At 37.4% G+C, this 15728-nt stretch overlaps 2 protein-coding genes across 2 annotated transcripts in view; one reads left to right on the top strand and one right to left on the bottom strand.

The window, feature by feature from the left end:
• Positions 1-10112, top strand: part of stx8 (syntaxin 8) — a 32316-nt gene extending 22204 nt beyond the window's left edge. The window contains exons 7-8 of the mRNA XM_032562529.1: positions 2382-2483; positions 9420-10112. Coding sequence (XP_032418420.1) covers positions 2382-2483; positions 9420-9484 — 167 coding nt within the window. The 3' untranslated portion in view covers positions 9485-10112. The remainder of the gene's footprint in view (positions 1-2381; positions 2484-9419) is intronic.
• Positions 10113-10601: 489 nt separating this feature from the next.
• Positions 10602-15728, bottom strand: part of LOC116719814 (netrin-1) — a 73254-nt gene continuing 68127 nt past the window's right edge. The window contains exon 7 of the mRNA XM_032562528.1: positions 10602-14229. Coding sequence (XP_032418419.1) covers positions 13901-14229 — 329 coding nt within the window. The 3' untranslated portion in view covers positions 10602-13900. The remainder of the gene's footprint in view (positions 14230-15728) is intronic.

Here is a 15728-nt window from a genome sequence, read left to right as displayed (position 1 = left end):
GGAACAATAAAACCTTGAATCACGCAGATTTTACCATTAAACAACAGCAAAAAGTAAGACCGTCTTTTTAAGTATATTTCCAATTAAATGTGACTTTGGTTGAATTTTTATTTAGACTTTAATGTGACATGACTAACAGCCCAACTACATTGCTCTGAGATTAGTTTTTTCCTTGTCCTTTCAAGAAAATTGGCGCTATAAAGTACTTGCTAAGACCAATATTGCACCAACAGGAGGCGATAATGTCAAAATCAGCTACATCAAAATTCAGAAATAGATTCTACAATGCCAGTTTGTCTCAGACGTCGGGGCTTGGATACGGAAATTACATCATATCAGAGCTGAGTAGGTCAAGGTGAAATTCGGAAAATAAGGGGATTTATTGATTGTTGTAGTGCTAACTACTTTACTAATAAAACCCAATAAGTGTATTTCTCTCGTCTTTATGTGTTCAAATTGTAAAAGAAGATTTTCACAAATAGAAGTCATACATTACTTGTTTAATGAAATATAAATCGTCAGAAGTTTTAACATATATTATTTGGTACTCTGAAGTCAAGTGTACTGAGTTCCCCCTGAAGTTGTAACTCCAAATGTGAAGATGCTTGCCAAAAATGCCCAAGTTCAGTTTTCCAACATGGCTGCCAGGTATATAAAATGTAGTGGAAGTTGCAAACAAAGAGCTATTTACTATTATTAAATCATTATATATTATAATGAATAAACCACTGGTACTTAAGGTTTTGCACATCCGTTGTTTATAAACAGGTTCATCATGTGTTTGAACACACAAGATGGAGCAAAATACTTGGTTAGTGGCTTGTGTTACTAGTAATTGTCACCACAATAATTGGCAACTATCACTGGTTTCCAACTTGCTGCTAAAATTTGCACAACGTGGGTGTGTTGTCATTCCCAGATTTAAGCTCTAACCTCTGGGAAAAATCGAATGCGGCTCACACCTGCACATTTCACTGCTTTAGAAGCGCAAGTATTGATTGCTCTGCAACCTCCCAACTTTCCCAGCCAAAATTCCGACTTCATTTGGAGTTCTTGTTGCATTCCTGACTGGAAGCTTGAAAAGTCCAACCTCTCTGTTCAGGTAGAGTCTTAAACTAAAGCAGTGTGAAGCAAAATATTTGAAGGACTTCTTCCAAAAATTTGTAGCTGATGTTCTTTTTTTTTATCCTTTCTTCCTTGTCTTAGGAAGGACAAAGGAGAAAGCTCAAAGCCAAACCAAGCTCAAAGCCAAACCTTTCGAGCTTGTCTTTGAAGTGTAATGAAACTCCAGATAGATTTTTGAAGTGTCTTTATATGTTTTGTAGAAGTTTGTTAAAAAAAATTCTTCCCTTTAAGAAAATGTCTGTTTTCATGTTCTCTGATTTGCATTGAAATACTTCTGTTATTGCATTTTGTCACAAAAAAAATCAACTGGAGGTGCTGTCACAGAAATTTTTTTTGTAAAATACTCTTGTTGGTGTGGAGAAGACCTGCAGTACACTTATTCACAACCAGAGTTTACCTTTCCTCGACACAGAAAATGTTTTTCCGTTCTTTTATCCGTTCATATTTCTCATTTTCTTTGGACTTTTTATATTCCGAAGGCTACTGCACAGCACCCATCAACACAGTAGGTGCAAAGATAAAAAGCAGGCCACCAATCTGCAGCTCCAGACACACAGACCCTTGCTTTTTTATTCAAGTTGTGTTCTGTTGTAAATCTCCTGATTTACAACAAGAGCAATGAGGCATGTTTTTGCTGAATGTGTTTTCTCATATGGTTCTCACTGTGTTTATTCACAGCTTCCTGTCAATGAGACAGTTGGAATCAGGAGAGAGGCTGACGGGGTTTCCTTTACAGAAAGAGGGATTGTTTTAGCTAATTTGAGTTTTTTGTGTTTATTTTAGCATTGCTTATCAAATTTGTAGAGGTTGCAGTTATAGTTGTATTTACTTGTTTTTAAGTTTGTCAGTATTAAATAAATCCAGTTTTCTGTTTTTTATTGTGGAGCTAGAGCATGGGGAATGCCATGTCAGCACAGCGGCTCTCGCAAATGTTGTTGGCTTCAGTTTAAATGAGCTTCAAGTAATCAAATCTTTTCTACAGGAAAAATCTTGTCCAATGTCCAACATTCGCAGAAACGCAAAGTCTCATTAACAACAGATTCAGGCACAATGGGTTAGCCTTGTTTCAACGCAAAATGTAGCTTTATATACAGAGTCCTGTCTTTTCACTAAAGGACCAAGCATGCATTTAAAAATATTCCCGTTGTCCAACATGGAGAAAAAGTTTTTTGTGAAAATTTAGCTTCAGGAATAATTAAAAATTGCCATCAGTGAGTATAAATACTTTTCTTCTTCTTTTCCTGTCTTTGTCTCAGAAATCATTGACGACCTTTCACATCTCGTGGACAAAACAGACGGCAGGATTCGGAATGAGACCCGAAGAGTGAAGCTGGTAGAGACCAAGTCAGCGTCATGTGGTGAGCCTCACTTACATCCCTTCACATTTAACAGGACCCTGGATAAAGATGTGTACCAAATAATACAAAATCACTGGTGTCGCAAATAGTTACACTTATAAATAATGTGCAAGTTACACTTTATAAATTGATTTTTTTTTTCTTTTTCTTTTGTCTCGTTTCAAGTGTCTAGGAGCCTTTATTTACCCACAGCTTCCTATTTCTCTGGGTAAATGACATGAGTCAGTGGCCTATTTCTCTTTACTACTCCTCAAAATGGTAAAGACAAGAGAACATGCCATTAAAGTGAGGCAGATGCATGCTAACATTCATAAGCCAATGAATGGCTCCAAGAAAATAGCTCTGTCTTTGCTTGAGCTATTTTTCAAAAAAAGATATGCACATCAATGTGTAAGATGAGCTTGTATTTAGCTTAACTAAATACAACTTAGTCTGTAATTGAAAATTGTTCTTTACCTTCACTCCTTATCCAATTTAACTGCAATTTTTTTTTTTTACAAAACTGTCAGCTTCTATATGAGCAAAGCTGGTACGGACAAAATCCGAAAGATTTGCTGGTGTGATTCTCCAGGTTTTTATTGTTGTTTTATAATACAATGTATGCCACACTGTTCAGATTTTGATTCGTAAATAAATTATTTTCCTCACAATAGTGCTCTAATTTGGGTTGGTCTATCACTTAAAATCCATTGATGTTTGTGGTTGCAACAAGATAATACAGGGGTACCTGTGCAGAGCACTGTAGCTGTACAAAAATGTGTCCAATTAGTTAAGCTAGTGGTAGTGGGCTGTTGTTTAGTTGGCCGAAAGCAGAAAGCATGGTGGGTAATGAACCTGAGAACATGGAGATGATGAGATCAGGCCTTGGCGCATGTTGTTGCTGGATGGTGAGCTCTGCTTATCACGCCTCCTAACATGCTGCAGGCTTTTAAAGGAGATGTCTTGATGAATCCCACAAAGTCACACATCGGGTCATGTCATCAACTTCTTTAAAACTCCACATGTTGTAGGACCGAGGAGTTTCCTGAAAAAGTTTTGTAAAGGCCTTTTGGCCTCTTTACCATAGATCACATTTGTTTTCATCATTTTCACAAAGAGCCTTTGTGATTTTTTTGAAAGAGAAATGCCTTTTAGAGGGAAATGGCTGTGATAGTTAGCTGACGAACACCATCCTTTGGAGTAGGCAGTCTCAGCAAAGCCATTGTTTTCTTTTTTCGCCTTGTGAAATGCCAGTTTCTGTTGCCCTGGCTGAGGCTGCATTGTTTTGACCCAGCTAACGTTCTGTCGCAGACAGAAACAGAGCTCGCGAAGGGAAGGTCAGCCTGCAGAATTCCTCTTTTTGTTGCTTGTGTTCCCATGGTGGCTGAGTATTGGTTTGTTTGACAATCCCAGAGATCCGCCTGTTGTTTGGTTCAACATGTTTCTTTTTGCTTTCCCCATCTACTGCCATCTTTCCCTTCTGTTTGAGGTCGAAGAATATTTATGGCTCTAGTTTGTGCAAGTCTAGTATGTTTAGGTATGGTTCTGGGAAAATATTAGGACAATATATGAAAAACATGTATAACATATTGGAAGTTAGATTAGGGGCAAGTGTGACTCACTGGGAAGAGAGTCGTCTTTCAATTAAAATACTTGATTTCAGCTCCTGCTCCACTACATGTTGATGTGCCCTTGAACAAGGCACTTAGCCCATTTTTTACTAAATTTAAAGTAAAATTAAAAGGCTCTTTCTTTCACTCTTAATAATTTCTCCTTACTGTACAGTCTTATTTTGCTGTTTTTCAAAGTTACCCATCTATCTGCAAATTGTTGAAGGATGAATGAATATGAATGTGTAGAGTTAAAGCGTTTTAAGTGGTCAGTTCGACCAGATAAAGCTTAATCCGTTTACTATGTTAAAATCAGTTTTAATAGCTCTGAAAAAATTCAAGTCATGTAATCCAAAAAAGAAAAAAAACATTTTAAAAGTTATTGTAAATGTAATTTTGAAAATTGAAGACATTTAATGAGAATTCAAAATAATTTGAAATCAGACATTCTTCTGTCTAAAAAGTTGTCCCAGCAGGTTTACCCTTAAAGCAGACCACAAGGTCCTAAAGGAAGTCTCCAAAATCCCTAAAATGTTGCTGTTGTAAATTTCTTACAGAATCTACAGCAGCTGTACAAGCTGAAATAGTACAAGTTCAACTTTAATGGAAGGTGTACAACTTATTAGGACAGGTAGTCACATTATTTGGACCTAAGAGCAGGGGACATGTTGGCTGTGGACCAAATACGGCATTTAAGGCTCCATGGTAACTGTGGGGCACAGAGGTGAAAGTGTCATGGTTTGGGGATGTGACCAGAATCCACCATGAGTCCTAGGTGAGGTCATATATAAAAATACAAAATTAATCTGAAGCAGAACTTAATCTTATAACATAATAGTGACTAAAAACTGAGTAGAAAATTGACTGTCTGAGAAGTAAAAAAAAAGAAAAGTCCTGGGCCTAGTCAAAGCCCAGATCATGATTTCATGCCAATGCTGTGGTGACTTGAAACACATCCCAGGTTGAGCAATGAAGAAGTAAAGGCTTCATGAGGAAGCCCAATTTTTCCAAACCTGTACATGTGATCTCTGTATGTTGGTATTGCATTTATGTTTTATGCTATTTTTCTGTATTTAGAAAGTATACATGCACATGTCTGCTGCAGTTGTGGGTTTTTATGCTTCTTGCCTTCGGGGACGGAAAATTCCCCTTCTGATCCTCTTCACTCTCACCTCTACGCCTTCGCTCGCTTTCGTTCATTCATCTCTGTCGTCCCTCTGTTCACCACCTCAGTTGTTTGACACTCATGTCTGTGTTAAGCAAAGAAAGAAGTGAAAATACTGCATGCCACAGATTGTTCGAAGGGCTTTCCCTCTTTTGCTCTAGCAGTGTGTTTATAATTCCTTAGCTGTAAGGCTTTATTTATTTTTAAAAGCTCTGTTCATCCAAAAGCACTGTTTGATATTATGTCTGACGCGTCCCTGCAAAGGTAGGATAGTCAGTGTATGAAAGCAGAGCATACTTAGCATTGCTGTTGCTCTGCTCACCGTAAATGCTTTAGTAGTTTTGCTGCTCTAACCGTGTAATGATGCAGATCATCTTTTAAGTCAGGAATCAATATTGTGGCCATTTTCCCTGTTGCACAAATTTCTTCCCTAAAACAATCATTTTACTTTGATACATTCAGAAATTGACATTAATAGATTTTGGTTTCTTCTTACTTTTTTCTTTAGAACATACAGTACATGGCAATTTATATTTCTAATATGGTAAATATTACCATGTTGGAACAAAACAATATAAATCAACCTTTAGGAAATTCTAGCATAGTGAATTAAATGTTAAAAAGATTAAAGTATTACTGTTATTAATTAATAAGAGATTGAAAAATAATTAGGATATGTTCATGTGGTAATTTAGGCCTAAGGAAAAACAATAAAGGTGTGGAATCCTAACCTTAGAGGTTAGAGGTGACGTAGGTGTTGGGGATTTGTTTAGAAAGTATTTATTTTAGTTGGTAGAGAATTGACTTGGACTTGTGAAAGACTTGAGACTTGATTTGGAAGAAATGACCTGTGATCTGTGTTACAAAAACCAGAAATGCCTCAAATCTCTGATTGTTGTACATGCTAATTTTCTTTCAGCTGAAGGTCAGGAATAAATATCAGACATTTGTCTTGTCATAAATCGATCCGCTAACACATTTCACCAAACGGCAGTGGTTTGAGAAACCACTATAGATACTTTACATGCTTCTGTTTCATCCTGCAAGTAGTTTTGATTCAACACCACCAACAAAAAAACCTCTGACTCTAGAGCCAGAGATGTTTACATCAAGTCTTTTGAACACAGGTCTATGTCAATTTTGACGTAATTTTTTCTTTTTTTTATTGCAACACAAGTGCAACTTGAATCGGAGTCTCAAAATGAAGATGATGAGAGCCATGCTCAGCTATTGTTAAGGAACAAAACTTCCTTAAAAAAAAGCACAAAAACACAAATTTTTCTATAAACATTTCAAGCACAGATCTACTCCTGTTATAGTTGGATGAACTGGATACGCAGTCATTACCACGTCTGTCAGCTTTGGCAGAAACTAACAAGTGTTTTTTAGTTTAGTTGGATCAGTGTGTCAGATTAGTCTGAAGGACTACAGGATCTGTTGTAGTGCAATGTGAGTTAGAAGATCCTCAACACACAGCATCACTTCATGATGACTCCAATTGACTTAGCTAATCTCCAGCTTGTAGAGCCACTTCAGCAGCCCTATAAAACCCAGAGGTGACTTGAATCCCAACTAAGTTACACACTCAGTACTACGGGAGATTTCAGAGGAAACTTTCCCCGAGTATTGCTGTGATTTGGATTACCGTACTTTAACTACAACTGCAGCACTAGTTTTTGTGTTGATTTAATTTTCTCCTAACATTTGTGTTATTTCTTATGCATGTTAGGATATGTTGGTGGAGAAAAAAGAAGCAATAATATATAAATGTTTAAGTTGTTTTATATTTTTCATCAAGTTTTCTTGCCGGTGATGTTTTTATGTAAGTGAGATTCTTTCATAGTTTAGCCTACTTGTGAAATACTAGATAGATTAGTTTAGTTTATACCTGAATAGGCAATAGTTTAGGCTTGGTATTAGGTTAAAGTATTAGGTTTAATGAAGTAATGGCATCCAAACTCCTCATTCTTTTTTTTTTTTTAAATATGTTTCTACTCTTTTTTTTTATTATTATTATTATTTAAAGGAAATTCCTTAGAAGGTACCAGAGTAACCAATGTCTTCTCTGGTCATATGGAGCAGAGAAGTCATTCAATTCTACACCTCCTCTATCTGTTGCTGCACACTGCCAACAGGCTGGCTGAAAAACATCCACTATAGCTGTTTTTTTTGTTTATTCAAAATGTTATCCACAGAAATTTTTGAAAATGAGCCCTAAAAACTACACGAGCATCTGTTTAATACAAGTCGTTGGTAAATTTAATACAGTTTGCAGAAAACTCCGAAACAGAAGATCCTTGACTTAAATATCTGTTGATTTGCATGTGTCAGAGAAAATATGGATGATTTAAGAACTTTTATTGATACGCCATCTTTTTCTTAATGCCCTATGAATAAACAAACAAACAAAAAACTCATTAAAGTTTTTGTCTGTTCCAGCTTTGTTTCCAGGAACATCTCCATGTTAATCTTAACAGAAAATATGTCCCCTTCCTTTAGGGGTCATGCTCATCTTTTGTGGTCCAAAAAGTCTTTGAACTCTGAGCGGGGCGGCAGCTTCGGAGGGGGGGCGGGGGGGTCTCTGTATGGTCAGGACTCTCACCAATTATCATTTTCTTTCAGTGATTTGTCTTACTGATATGTCTGGAAATTGCTAAGATGGGATGAACCCAGGCTTGTTCCTGCAGGACTCCTGGGTGGTCAGCCTGTCAGCAGACACCAACCATCTCCCTCAGCAGGACTGTCACAGCACCGCCCTAATCTATCGGGGATGCCAGGCCCAATATTGTCATGAGACCCCAGGGGTCCCTCTGAGGGCGAGGAGGGCCATGTTTAGTTGCCGGGGCAGACAGTGACGGTGCAAGGACAAAAGAAGGGTGGGGTCACTTTGGGTGTCAACTGTGGCTTTATGAGTGACTATTATGTGAAGTTGAAGAGTGTGAGAGCCTTGCTCCACAGTAATGCATGCATAACTTACAAAGCTCATTCCTTGATGCTGTTGTTGCTATGGATTGAGAGGTGGAGTTTCTGTCAGATGTTGGATCAGGATCAATGAAATTCTTAAGTCTGAATCCAATAAGCATTGGGTTTTGCTTGCATATCATTTACATGCAAACAAGGATAATTGCAGTAAATTCTGAGGTGCATTTTGCTTTTAGCTGGAAGCGTTTAAAGAGTCATCACAAATGTCGGAGCAAATGTTTCTGCTTTGACATTTACATTTAGCTCACATATGTTGGGGATTAGTGGGGAGAGGTGTTGTGTCGTCCGGCGATAACGCCTAACATGCATGTCCTGTGTGAGCACCTTCCACTCAAACAGAATAAAAACACAAAATGCTCAAGTTATTACCTACATATGGAAAAACAACAAAACATAAGCCCTCCATGTTTTAGTTTACTTTAAAATACTAAATAAATAAGGCAACTTGCAGTGGAACAATAAGACTTTCAAAGCCATCTGGACCCCCTTTAACCCTAGTTTATCCCGCATGGCTTAAACCTTGCCTTGACTTTTCACCTGTGGGACAAACAGCCAATTAGGCAGCAGAGGGGGGAGTGGGAGTAAAAAGCACAAGAATGAGAGAAATGTAACACTAAAAAAATGGTTGGGTGAAATACCAAGCACATGCTGCAGAACGTTGGACAGTTTGAGTGAGAGGGCCAACAGCTGTGATCAGTACTTCAGCACCTCAGTAAAAGTCACATAAAAAGCGACATCAATGCAACCTTGATAGAGGTTTGTTGGATTTTATCTGTCCAAAAATGCTACTTTCAGATGGAGCAAATGTTGAGTTAAAAGTCCCATTTTACATGCTTACACTCCTCATAAACATCCGGCCATCTCCTGCAAATGTTAAACTCAAAATGTTTGTATTTTAAGAGAAATTAATATATTTTAAGGAGACTCTCAAATTGTTGGTGTAAATGAAATGTTTCATTGGACAAAAAAACCGATAAAAATATTAGCATTTCAGCTAAAGAGGTTAGTTTCAAATCCTAATGATAATTCCTAATTAAGTTTCAAGATATTCAGCGATGATAGACCTCCTGATCTCCCCATTGTATCTGAGTTGATATGACATAATTTGAGTTTTGATGTCTTTGGCAATCAGCAGAGGTTTGTTACCTTCTCTTACTGCCTTAATCTCATCCTTCTCTGTTTTTCCTTTTGCCCGCTCAGGGATGCTGGTGGTGATCGTGCTGCTGCTCATAGCCATCGTTGTGATCGCTGTGTGGCCCGTGTAGCTGATGGCGGCGGTGGCAGCGGCGGCTGTGGACCAGTTTAAATCACAGATGCTCACTGAAATACTGTCTTGGGTCTTCTGTTTATTCTCTCTTTCTGATCACTGGAAACTATCCAACTAAAAGAATGTGAAATAAAGTTTTCTTCCTTTAGCAGCACAAATGCTTGTTTTTATACTGTGGGCAGAAGAGGCTTGAGGACGTTTCCTTTTCTGTCCTGTAAATATTGTGGGAATGTAAATCGTCTTTTACTGTAGTGAACGTAATGTTTGAATCATTGCATCCACAGATCATCTGGATGTTAAATTATTTGGCAGATTGAGAACTATTTTTTTAATGTAATTTAGTCCAAACAGCAGAACCTCCTGCAAGTCTACAGTATTTCTGTGGCTGGACTCAGGTTTACATCAGGTACAGTAACCTTCCAATATTCACATTCACATTTATTTACTCATGCATTGCTGTAGCAACTGTAATAATATAAGTTTGCTAGGACTTTCTAATGTTTATCGAACAGACTGTAGCCAGAACTAACAGCTCGACTGTGTTACTAACACGCCTCTGTTACTTCCTGTTAAATCAGCTCTGCTTGTAATATCTAATAAATGACATTTTCAGTTAATAGTCCCTTGATACCTGTCTGTCTGCCGTCATGTCAGAGACTCGTCATGCTTCTCTGGAGTGCTGGAGGGTTTGGTAACGTGATATTTAGTTGGAGTGGGCTGCTGACATAATTTCTGCACACATGAACCACATCTTCATTCTACGGTGCCTGAAAAAATATGCAGACCCATTTACATCCTGTCACATTATAACGCAAACGATAACACAGTTTATGGGGATTTTAGTTGATAGACCAGCACCAAATAGCCGTGAAGTAGAAGCAAAAGTCTGAAAAAATGTGTATTCATCCCCTTCTAAAACAGCTCAGAAGTCACCTAAGTTGTAAATATGATCCACATAATGTAATGTTAGTACAAGTACAGCTGTTGTAGAGCAAATTGCAACATGGCAGGTTGTGGAGAAGCTTAAATCAGGATTAGATTAGATTATAAAACAATATGCCAAACTTTGAACACATCAGCAAAATGGAGAAAGAAATCACAGCAACAAAGACAAATAATCTGTCAATGTAACAAGTTTATTTCAACTGATAATCTGAATTTAGTTCTACCAAGTTTGTGTTCAGTAGTTATTTTCCTTCTTTTATGTCAACAATCTAAACAACCACATACAGGTAATAAAAAAAAAAAGTTGAAAAGACAAAATCCACAATGTCTTGTGTCATTAAATATATTCATATATAATAACCATAATATATTAGTAGGCATTGTAAAACAACATTGCTAAACGTCTTTGCAATGGTGACAAGAACATTTACAATTCATAGTATGATCACAAAGCAAGGCTTTGATGTGTTTATGGCGTTTCATCGGGGAGACTTGTCAAACCATTGCTCTACAGACTGCTGGAAAAGTACAGCATGAGGCTACAGAGATGAGAGAAGTGTGATTAGAGGTTAAAATTCATCAGCTGGCAATAAAACTAAAATATTTACCAATGAAAGGCAGGAGTATGTAAATATGCTCCACGTTCATAAACAGCACTGAATCTTTAGAGCATGAAAATTCGAATACAAATCAAACACTAGATGTATAGTTAAATCACAATAATGTCAGTCATCTGTTTGTCAGGCATCTATTGCAGTCAAACCCCTGTTATTAACACCATGGCTTTATAAGGATGTATAAGGCTCTGTTATACTAGATCTCCTCCGTCGCTCAAACATAACTGAATCTCTGTTAATTCAGAAAACCCCATTTTTGTATGTGTGTGCGTGTGATTCTACACTTTGCAGTGTAAGAGCATCATCAGAAGGAATCATGCAGATTTTGATTTCTGTGTTGTTCTACTATTGTATAATTGTATTGTAAACCATATGAGCTGCTACTCATACATTTTTCTTCCTGCTCATTCTACGTGTTCTCATCTTTCTCCCTTCTCATTGAGAAATATCACAGCATCTATTTGAGAGCACGGCAAATATATTTCTGCATATTTTGCCATGCGTCCTGAAAAACTTTCAACTTCCTTCGATTGCTCAGAAGGCAGATTAGGTGCATTTTGGAGGTGTGCGTGCTAGTAGCCGAGCAAGTAGCGACCTGTAAACGTTTGCATTTGCAGTCCGCTGTGAGCCTAATTAAACTTCACCGACGAGGTTATGCATGTGATTTTGAGACGCAAGAAACTGTTTATGCCTGGGTTTGTTTTTGTTGATGTTGTCTTTCAAAGATCGATGCATTAATTATTTATGTTTTACATAACCTGAGCTCTGCGACTTTCTTCCTCTCAAGAGAAGTGAACTGTGTACAAACAGATGAGCAAAGTGGTATCAACAGGCAGATGATTGCCACCGATCCACCTTGTGCAAAATGTTGAAGTGAATTTTCTGTGTCCTTATAGTCAATGTGCATTCTTGCATTGATGTCTGCAAAAACAGTACAAATCTGAGAAAACATTGCAAATGAAGGTGGAGATAAATAAAGTTATCCTCTTACTAAAGGTCCTGTATATAATGTATATATGCATCATGAGGTACTAAGATAATCCTTTTATGGTTTCCATTTTCCTGCTTTTTGTATCTTTGTTCCTGTAGTTAGTTACTTTTCTACTTATTTTAAACTAATTAATGTAAGTTTTAATGATCTGCTGTCAGCAGTATAGTATTTGAGTTTGTAAAACATCTGAACCCTTACAATGTGACATGCAGTACTGTTTGCTTTTTGCTGTTTACTGTCTTCTTTGTAGCAAAAATGCAGCTGTAATTAAGTATTTTTCACTTTCTAAATAGGCGACATGCATCGCATTTTGTTGCAAAACAAGGACTGTATCCATGTCCCATATTCTTTATTTTTGTTATCTTTACTGTTCCAAAAAATATTTTAAGATCTGATGTAAAAACTCATGTAAAACTGTGAGTGGGCTCTGGTCGATAAGCTGTTTGAAAAAGCAAGTCTTCTTTAAAAGCCAGTAACAAAAATTACTTGTTTAAATAAACTGATAAGAAATGAACTCTTCAAATATGAATTAAAATACAAAAGTACCTCAAAGGAATAGTTCAGGACTTTTCAAGGATGTGCCAATGTTTTTGAACAAATGCATATACTGTATATAGATGGGGAACATAAAACATCATAAAACATCTTTAGGATCAGGGCCTAAACGTCCTTAGGTGTCCTGAGAGTGAACGCCTCACTCTCAGCGTTCACTCTCAGAACGCAGAGTGTGAGGCGTTCTAATCCAATATCAATATGTGACCTCACAAATGCACTTTTCAAAGAATGGTAATAAAATCTCCTAAACGTACTCCTGAGCCTTGTAGCCAGGCTTCAGAGAGGAGCTGAAGCTGTTATAGTTACAAATGTTGGACCATCTTATGAAACTCTATAGAATAAGTCCACATGTATACAAAGACAGACAAGAACATCTTTAACCAACATACAGTGGATTAGTTTACATTTTTGATGATTATTTGAGATGCTCTGACATATTGTCTGCTTAGAACCTATTAACAGAATCTCACTTGAAAAATCTCGAATTATTCCTTCAACAGCCACCTAAGTGATTTGACCGTTCTCAAATAAGAAGGGGGAATATGTACTCTTAGCGTAACGCATCATAGCTTTTACGATTTAAGATGTGTAGTTGAGGAGTTTTTATAAATAAAAACTAAACTCTGTCCCTGTTCCTCTTCTTCCACTTGCATATTCTTAATCTTAGAACTCACGAAAAAGAAAACTGAGAGAATTATGATTGTTTAAACTGCAGATATTCCTGACTCGGAGCACACGAAAGACAACCACATGTATGTTGGTTTGACATAGCAACAGTAGCTTTCACAGCACGTACCTCAGATAAACGACAGCTTTCCATGAAACCAGTTGAAAATATGTGAAAAATACAGTTAAAAAAAACAACACATGCAGAGGCAATATTGCAGCTGTAATTAAGTGTCTTTTTGTCATTTGCACCAGCGTAGGATGTCCATAAAAAATTTGAGCATTCAATACAGGGTTTTCATACTAGAGTAAAGAAAACAAACACAAATAATGTTATATACTGGTAATAGGTGCAAATTCGCCAAATCCACAAGAGAGACGAACCTCAGGGTAAAATAAACCATGAAACCAAATCTGCAAGGTGACCTCCTTCAACAAAAGTTCACTAGAAAATACAAATCATCCTAAATAATTCTCTTCATGCTTCTACACAAAAAGCAGCGACATAAACAGTGTCCTCTGTCCCGGGTCCTCTGTCTCTCTCTGAGCTCACTTTCTCTTGTTTTTTTCTTCTTTTTTTTCTGAGAACCTGTTGAGGATTCCTCTCCGTTCTCCAGCTTCCCCTCTGCTTGCTCCCCACCTATGGCTTCTTGCACTTTCCTTTCTTCTCACGCTGCTGGAACTTTCTCAGTCTGCGTGCCCACGTGTCCCTCCACTGGATGACCAGGCTTCCTTTGTCCGCCACCACTCCGCTCTGGCCGGGGGAGTCCTCGTCGTTCCCTAGCAGCAGGTACTTCTTCCCGGGCTTGATCTTGGGACACTTGCAGGCCACGTCTTTGGCACGGACCCATAAGAACTGGTCCCCCCTGCGGATGCGGCTTTCCCCCTGCTTGTAGACGGATATGATGTTGACGGTAAATTTCCACCACTCGCCAGCTTTGTCTGCCTTCAGGATGTGCACCTGGACAGCTGCAATGTGATATTGGAGGACAAAACATTCTTGGTTAACATCAAGTCGATTTTACTGCTTTCAACACATGCACAACATATTTCTATTTACTTATAATACAGACTGGGGCCTCTTGTGATTTTTATAAAGCCTTTAAGCTACTTACCAATACATTACAAAAAGAAACCTGTTGACAAAAGATAAATCTGCTGTAAAAGAACACTGTAAAAAACACAAAAACTTACAAAGTACTTTAGTCTAGCTTCAAGAGCAAATTTCTAAATGCACTTGAAATATGACAAATGAACTTACAAGTAACTTTTCTGCAAGATTTAGGAGCTTGTTTTCAGTAAATAATTCCTTAATATTGTACTTTATAATTCCTTATAAAGTACTATTTCCATTGGCAGATTATTTCACTTGTTACAGGAAAAATGTCTTGTTATAAGTGAATTTATCTGCCGATGGAACAAATACCTCTTCCATCAATATCAAGGAATTATTTACTTAAAACAATTATCTATATTTTGCAGAAAAGTTACTTGTAAGTTAGTTTTGTCTTATTTCAATTGTACTAACATATTTACACTAGAAATTAGACCAAAATTACTTGGTAAGATTGAGTGTTTTTGCAGTGTACATGCAGTTACAGTATGTACAATAACTAACAGCGAACTACACTAAAGCAAATATGATCCTCTTTCAAAAATGGACATTTGTAGTTTACGGTCTTCTCTTAAACAAAGTGAAAAAGCCAAGTATGCAGCCCAGCTATCATATACAGCTCCATATGCACTTTGTCTATTATACTGACACAGCAGTGTGATCAGTAATGGGATTAGGAGGCAAGAGATGGCTATTAGAGACGTTAGCTGAGCAGACACTCAGGGATATTACGTGAGGAATGAACGGACGTGGCCCTCAGGGAGCAGACAGGCGCTCATGGATCCTACGCCAGAATGTATCAATATGTATTATATTGACCAGATCTCTATTAAGCTCCATTAAGCTTCTCCTATAATTATGAGGGAGCTTTAAAGATGAACAATCATGTGATGGGGTCACCGCTTTCACCTTCAGCATTAAAGAGAAATCCGAGTACAATGCAGGATTTGTTTCTACAATCTCCAATCAGTGATCTAAAACTGTACATTTTCTTCTTTTTTTAAAATCTGAAACCTTCTTTAATATCACACTCTGAACATAAGAATTAGATATAATATTTTCTGAGCAAGAACTTTAATTTTTAGACTATTTGAGGAGCCCTATAAGCAGGAGAAGCCCTCTAGACCAAAACAACATTGTGTTGGTACGAGGTCTGATCCCACATTTTGGCTCAGGGTTTCCAGTCAAATCATTTTTAACATGCTTTGAGAGCAGCTGAAACACTAGTCAGTAAAGTTTACAACGTTCAAATCAAAATATCAGCTTTATTAAGCAGAAGAACATTTTTTTTCTTTAGGTTTTTTTCTGTGCACCTTTAAGTGGAATTATAGTGAAGTCTTAATATCAATGAGTC

This window comes from Xiphophorus hellerii, chromosome 5 (assembly GCF_003331165.1).
Source record: "Xiphophorus hellerii strain 12219 chromosome 5, Xiphophorus_hellerii-4.1, whole genome shotgun sequence".
NCBI lineage: Eukaryota > Metazoa > Chordata > Actinopteri > Cyprinodontiformes > Poeciliidae > Xiphophorus > Xiphophorus hellerii.
The sequence above is the reverse complement of the archived record's forward strand: the minus strand, read 5'-3'. Positions and strand labels throughout refer to the sequence as shown.